At 53.8% G+C, this 6,880-nt stretch overlaps 1 protein-coding gene across 1 annotated transcript; it reads left to right on the top strand.

Annotated features, from left to right (window-relative positions):
• Nucleotides 1–1,079: 1,079 nt before the first annotated feature.
• apoa1a (apolipoprotein A1a) lies at nt 1,080–6,676 on the top strand. The gene is made up of 4 exons (XM_088940166.1): nt 1,080–1,112; nt 3,878–3,926; nt 4,254–4,407; nt 5,006–6,676. The coding sequence occupies exons 2-4, from the start codon at nt 3,887–3,889 to the stop codon at nt 5,604–5,606; spliced, it is 795 nt and encodes a 264-aa protein (XP_088796292.1). The 5' UTR covers nt 1,080–1,112; nt 3,878–3,886; the 3' UTR covers nt 5,607–6,676.
• The last annotated feature ends 204 nt before the right edge of the window (nt 6,677–6,880 follow it).

The raw sequence follows: 6,880 nt of genomic DNA, 5'->3' as shown, positions 1-6,880 counted from the left end.
TGTGCACTGAGTGTGTATATGTACAGTATTTAGGGGTAGTGTACTGGTGAGTGCAGTGTGTCTATATATGAATGTGTTCAGTGCGTAGTAGTAGGAGTGTGTATAGTGTGAAGCAGTGTGTTTGTAGTGGTGTGTCAGTGTGTAACGGTGTGTATAGTGATGTGTCAGTGTGTCAGTGTGTAATGGTGTATATAGTGATCTGTCAGCATGTAATGGTGTTTGTGGTGGTGTGTCAGTGTGTAATGGTGCGTATAGTGGTGTGTCAGTGTGTAATGGTGTGTATAGTGGTGTGTGCAGTGTGTAATGGTGTGTGTGGTGGTGTGTCAGTGTGTAATGGTGTGTATAGTGCTGTGCGTGGTGTGTAACAGTGTGTATAATGCTGTGCGTGGTGTGTAACGGTGTGTATAGTGGTGTGTCAGTGTGTAATGGTGTGTATAGTGCTGTGCGTGGTGTGTAACAGTGTGTATAATGCTGTGCGCGGTGTGTAACGGTGTGTATAGTGGTGTGTTAGTGTGTAACAGTGTGTATAGTGCTGTGTGCGGTGTGTAACGGTGTGTATAGTGGTGTGTCAGTGTGTAATGGTGTGTGTGGTGGTGTGTCAGTGTGTAACGGTGTGTATAGTGGTGTGTCAGTGTGTAACAGTGTGTATGGTGTTGTGCTCGGTGTGTAACGGTGTGTATAGTGGTGTGTCAGTGTGTAATGGTGTGTATAATGCTGTGCGTGGTGTGTAACAGTGTGTATAATGCTGTGCGCGGTGTGTAACGGTGTGTATAGTGCTGTGTGCGGTGTGTAACGGTGTGTATAGTGGTGTGTCAGTGTGTAACAGTGTGTATAGTGCTGTGTGCGGTGTGTAACGGTGTGTATAGTGGTGCACGCAGTGTTGTGGAGCGGAGTGCAGCAGCCTGCCCAGTGTGTGCATGTACGGAGTACGCTCCCGTCTCCCTGTTTACTGTGCTCCTGACTCACACTAACCCTTGATCCCAGGCTCCAGGCAGTCAGGAGCCGAGGTCAGGGGTCCAGTTCCACGAAGGCAGAGATAGGGGCTGGGAGAGAGAGGATAAAACCCGCCATCACCTCAGCTGGGCCACACACATCGCACACACCCAGGAGAGGTAAGACTGCACTTCCATACGGGCGAGGGACAGGGGAGAGGGGACAGGGGACTGGGGACAGGAGACAAGGGAGAGAGAGGACTGGGGACAGGAGACAAGGGAGAGGGGAAAGGGGAGAGGAGACAGGGAACATTGGATAGGGGAGAGGGGAGAGAGGACAGGGGATAGTGGAGAGGGAGAGAGGACAGGGGACAGGAGATAGGGGAGAGGGGATAGGAGAGAGGGAAGAGGAGAGAGGGCTCTGCTGCAGCAGGTCAGGCTGTGCTTGATTCCTTTACACTTGATGGGAGATTGATTATCTGGGGAACTGTGAAGCGTTTTGGATGTGTGGGTCTCCAGAGAGTGATTCTGTCTCTCGGGACTCTTCTCAGACAGAAAGAGTGTCAGACTTTCCTGAGCGTAACTCGGACTGCCCTTGTTTTCTGGCCGAGAACTGGCCGGTGTCCGGACAATCCGCTCTTTTCCTGCTTGTGCCTGTAATTCCTCTTCTTCCTGACTTAAAAGAGCCGTTCTAGAAGAGGGAGAAACGTTTCTTGGATTCTCGGGTCATTGATTGCACACCGACTGATTTCAAACGAGAAGCAGATCGAGACTGCAGGGGCAGCAAGCTATTTGAATCAGTTCTGAAAACCGTGGGTTCCTTCGGAAAAGCATGCTGTTGGGTTACGGGGCTAGATGATCTTGGCGCACTCTTTGTGTCGGGGAGCTGTGTGCCCGGAAACACTAAAACTCTGTGCCTTCAAGTAATCAGCTCGCTGAAAGGTCGACAACAGTTGAGAACATAAGAAAGCTTACAAACGTCCCATCTGCCCTTTTTGGCCCCCTAACAAAGCAGCTAACTGATCCAAGGATTTCCCTCCAGCTGTGCCTTGAAAGAAGCCAAGGTTTTCGGCTTTAACAACAGGGCCGGGCAGCTTTTTCTCTACTCCCACCACCCTTAGTGTAAAGAAGCACCTCCCGTGCTGACTGGAGGGGTTTCCCGAAAGCATGATAAGAGATCCCATTCTGATTGCACTTCAGGAGTGGATCTGCTGCAGTCGGTGCCAGAGATGTGCAATTTCACCCTGATGGAGTACGGGTCATGCCCAGAATTTCCGGTGGTTGCAGCCGGTTTGTTAGGAATGGCTTTGAAAGATTTTGTCTGCCTGTAGTAGCTTGCGTTAGGTGCCCACTAACGGGCGTGACGCTACGTCTGAGTCTTCGTGCAGCAGCTGCTGTGATCAGAGCTGTAATTGTGATTGGCTGCTGTTTCATTATCCGAGCTTAGAAAAACCGGCCTGTCTCAGAGGAGGCACAGAGCAGAGCGGGTGGAGGGGCTGTGGATTTTGTGGAAGGGTCTTGTCGACTACGAGCTTGGCCCCTCCTATTTCTGCTGGTGCTGGAGCGGTGTGGAGCTGTGTCTCGGCTCATCTGTGACAGAGCCGGCTTGATAGGGTGTCATCGAGGGACTGCGCGGGCAGTGTGTGCGCCTCCGTCTCTTGTCAGTGTGTAGCAGTATGTTTTGTGTGTGTCTAGCCTTCACATCTGTGTTTTTTTTTCACATATTAGCATCAAGAACAGAAACACCATGGCAAGCATACCTACAAAGACAGGATATTTCAGCTATCTACAGCTGTATAACATATACACCGTACATATATAATGTATATTTTTGTAAATGCATTCTTGTACATTAAAAAATCCAATACTGTAAAAAACACGTAAATTCACCCAGGTGTAGATATACGAGCGCTCACCGTCTGTGAACCTCAGTCTGAAATGCTGTAAACACGCATGAATACGAATATGTACTGTGAGCTGAGAACATGCTGATGCCCTGTGTGAACTGTGGGTGACTGTGGGAGGGTGTCAGCAGGGAACAGGAAAGGTGCTATTCTAACATTGCTATAGGGCCGCAAACTCCAGAGATCAAATACACCGGGGCTTATCACAGATGACTCCACAGAAACCCTTGGCTATATTTTGAGATTGGTAATAACCAATACACTGCACCCAGAATACAGACGTGTGTGTGTCCAGTGAGCTTTCCCTCACAAACCCCAGACGCTAACAGATAAAGCTGTCTCCTAATAACCACTGGTTTATCTGTCCCTCCTTATCCTCCAAACTGGCTGTGCTTCGAAGTTAGCATAACCCAAAACCCTGCTTAAGATAACCCTGGGGGTTCAAAGTCCTTAAGTAGAGACTGGAGACGAAGGAGCTGTTGTGGAGCTGAGGATCGCCCTCCTCCGAGGCCTGTCTTATCAGTGCGATTGCAAACTCCCTGCTGGTAACGAGACCAGGCCAGACCCTTGGACCTCAGACACTGCCGGCAGCTCCTCATGCTGTGATTTCACAGGCGTGCCACCCGAGGTGTGTGTGTGTGTGTGTGTGTGTGTGTGTGTGTGGCATTCTACATGTAGCATTCTGGTCAAAATACCAGCATTTCAGCTGAGGAAAAAATCCCTTTACTATTGCGTGCGGCTCTCCATCCTGTATCCCTTGTGCAAATCGCTGTTGTGACAGGATTCACAATCGTGAAAATCGTGGTGCCGGAGAGGTGTGCACAAGAGGTCGGGAGCCTCGTAGCTCCTGCTCCGGCTCCGGCCTGTCCGTAAGACACACGGACGTCTCTCAGCAGAAGGGTCACGCGTGGCTGTGTTCATCCCCAAGGGCTTGGGGTGGGGTGGGGGGGATTTTGTGCAAACTCGGCTTTGATCTGGACACCGGAGGGCTCCTGTCCGTTGACCTGTCTAGCCCTAACCCTGTCTTTCTCTCCCTTTCAGATCCTCATCATGAAGTTCGTGGCTCTGACACTCGCCCTGCTGTTCGCAGGTCAGTACTGCAGCTCAGCTCCTGTAACAACTCGCTAAGACTGAGCCTCCTGGTACCAAACCAATCTCAACTGGCACTGCGCTGTCTGGCACCATGTCGTGTGTGCCCGGTGCCTGACTGATGCATTATAACGTACTCTGCTGCACTGCCCACTCCTTACAGAGCCTTCCTCTGTGGGCTTAGACAGTAACAGACTGGAACGTGCAGGAAAGCCCAGTATAGGACTGTTCTGTGCAGGACTGTGTGGTGCTGCGCTCTGCTGGGTCCGGCAGGGTGGCGCCGTGCCAGCCGTGTGAACCCAGTATTGACCCCTCTCTGCCCCCGCAGGTGCCCAGGCCCGGTTCCTCTGGCAGGCGGATGCCCCCCCCTCTCAGATTGAGCAGGTGAGGCAGGCCCTGACCCTGTACGCCGCCCAGGTGCACGAGACAGCCAAGAAAGCCATCGAGCAGCTGGAGGGAACCGAGTTCGGCCAGCAGTACAAGTGAGAACCTTTCTCTCTGGATCTCTCTCCCTGCGGATCTCCTTCTCTCTCCCTCTGGATCTCTCTCCCGGGTTTCGATTTCATTTTCAAAAGGGCTTCGTTGGCATGGCTGATGAATTTGCAGTGTTGCCAAGGCAAAAACAATTTAGTCAAACCTTTAGCACAAAAAAACATAGTGAGTATTTGAATGAGATTATTTTATATATCCTTTCAAATGTCTTCTCCTTCTTTAAAAAGCTCCTGTCAGTGAGGTTGTCCTGTCTGGGCAGGCAGGTCTGCCTGTGTCCAGTTTCTATGTCCAGGCTGTGGTCACTGAGCCTGCCCTCTCTGGGCAGCCAGCTCTGCCTGTGTCCAGTTTCTATGTCCAGGCTGTGGTCACTGAGCCTGTCCTCTCTGGACAGCCAGGTCTGCCTGTGTCCAGTTTCTATGTCCAGGCTGTGGTCACTGAGGCTGTCCTCTCTGGACAGCCAGCTCTGCCTGTGTCCAGTTTCTATGTCCAGGCTGTGGTCACTGAGCCTGTCCTCTCTGGACAGCCAGCTCTGCCTGTGTGGCTCTGCTCCCCAGCCCCTCACTCTCCCTGTCTCCCTCCCTCCTGCAGGCTGCAGCTGTCCCAGAGCCTGGACAGTCTCCAGTCCTATTCCAAGCAGGCCTCTGAGACCCTGAGGCCTTACGGGGACGTGGTGACCAGCACTGTCTTGGAGGCCACCAAGACCTTCCGGGAGAGGCTGATGGCCGACCTGGAGGACCTCCGCAAGCAGGTGGAGCCCCACAGGGAGGAGGTCCGCAAGACCCTGCAGGCCCACCTGGACCAGTACCGCGAGAAGCTGGAGCCCATCCTCCAGGAGGAGCTGAAGAAGGGGCAGGAGAGGATCGAGGAGCTGAAGAAGAAGGTGGAGCCCGTGGCCGAGGAGCTGCGGGAGAAGGTGAGGGCCAACGTGGAGGAGATGAAGACCAAGCTGACGCCCATCGTGGAGGCCGTGCGCGCCAAGCTCACCGAGAGGCTGGAGGAGGTCAGGAAGGCGGCCGCCCCCTACGCCGAGGAGTACCGGAGCAAGCTGGGCGACGCCGTGTCGGAGGTGCGCGAGAAGGTCGGGCCCTACGCCCAGAACCTGCGCGAGAAGCTGGAGCCCTACAAGGAGGACCTGTCCGCCAAGCTGTCCGCCCTCTGGGAAAAACTGGCCCAGAGCCTCAAGCAGTAAAGTACACTGAGACACTGGGACACTGACACACTGAGACACTGGGACACACGGGCACACTGACACACTGGGACACTGGGACACACTGGAACACTGACACACTGAGACACTGACACACTGACACACTGGGACACACGGGCACACTGAGACACTGAGACACTGGGACACACTGGAACACTGACACACTGAGACACTGGGACACACGGGCACACTGACACACTGGGACACTGGGACACACTGGAACACTGACACACTGAGACACTGAGACACTGAGACACTGGGACACACTGGAACACTGACACACTGAGACACTGAGACACTGGGACACACTGGAACACTGACACACTGAGACACTGGGACACACGGGCACACTGAGACACTGAGACACTGGGACACACTGGAACACTGACACACTGAGACACTGGGACACACGGGCACACTGAGACACTGAGACACTGGGAGACTGGGACACATGGGCACACTGAGACACTGGCACACTGAGACACTGGGACACACTGGGACACACTGAGACACTGGACACACTGGCGCAGTGACACAGTGACACTCTGACACCCTGGCACCCTGGCGCAGTGACACTCGTACACACTGGCGCAGTGACACACTGGCACCCTGGCACCCTGGCACGCTCACGCACTGAGACACCCTCACTCTCTAATACAAGAACCACAGTGTCTTCACCTTTTCACACGCCCCTCTTTAGGTCTTAATCACTTAAGTGAGCTCACGTTTTGATGACGGGACCGGCGGAATCCGTTTTCCCCGGAGGAGCTCAGCTCTGGGAGTATGACAGAGACTGGAGCGAGGAGCCTGCAGGAGACGCCAGACGCCCGACACACACGCTCGCCGGCGCTCTGACGAATGCACTGATATATCCTTGAGCTCGAGAGCCCCTGGGAACCGACACCCTGTGCTAGGATTGTCACCTCTCCCTTCTCTGCTGTTGCTCTGCGTTGTGACCCCTCAAAGGAAGCCCCCCTGTATTGTACCTCTCTCCCCTCCAGTCTGCTGACCCCTGACCCCCCCCACTAATAAAGAACCTGTGATGTTTGCTAGCTGCGTCTCTCTGGTCATTCACTGTGTCATTCACAGCAACACTGGCTCAGAGGCTGCTGGGAGTTGACGTTACTGGGAAAGGCAAAGCAGTTACTGCCACGAGTAAACAGTGACAGAGTGAGCCGAGTACTCTGGGAACATTGCTACCGAGCTGCCCCAGGAGCACTGCTCCCGGCCACTCCACTAGGGGGCGCTCCCGGGGC

The sequence above is a fragment of the Atractosteus spatula genome, chromosome 22 (assembly GCF_055471065.1).
Source record: "Atractosteus spatula isolate fAtrSpa1 chromosome 22, fAtrSpa1.hap1, whole genome shotgun sequence".
NCBI classification, from domain to species: domain Eukaryota; kingdom Metazoa; phylum Chordata; class Actinopteri; order Semionotiformes; family Lepisosteidae; genus Atractosteus; species Atractosteus spatula.
Note: the sequence above shows the minus strand (reverse complement) of the source record. Positions and strands in the feature narration are given on the sequence as shown.

Bases quoted from the DNA above. Each gene is read 5' to 3' on its own strand.
- apoa1a (XM_088940166.1), top strand. From the start codon at position 3,887: ATGAAGTTCGTGGCTCTGACACTCGCCCTGCTGTTCGCAG. The intron at 3,927-4,253 runs GTCAGTACTGCA...CTGCCCCCGCAG, and splicing joins ACTCGCCCTGCTGTTCGCAG to GTGCCCAGGCCCGGTTCCTC. The intron at 4,408-5,005 runs GTGAGAACCTTT...TCCCTCCTGCAG, and splicing joins GAGTTCGGCCAGCAGTACAA to GCTGCAGCTGTCCCAGAGCC.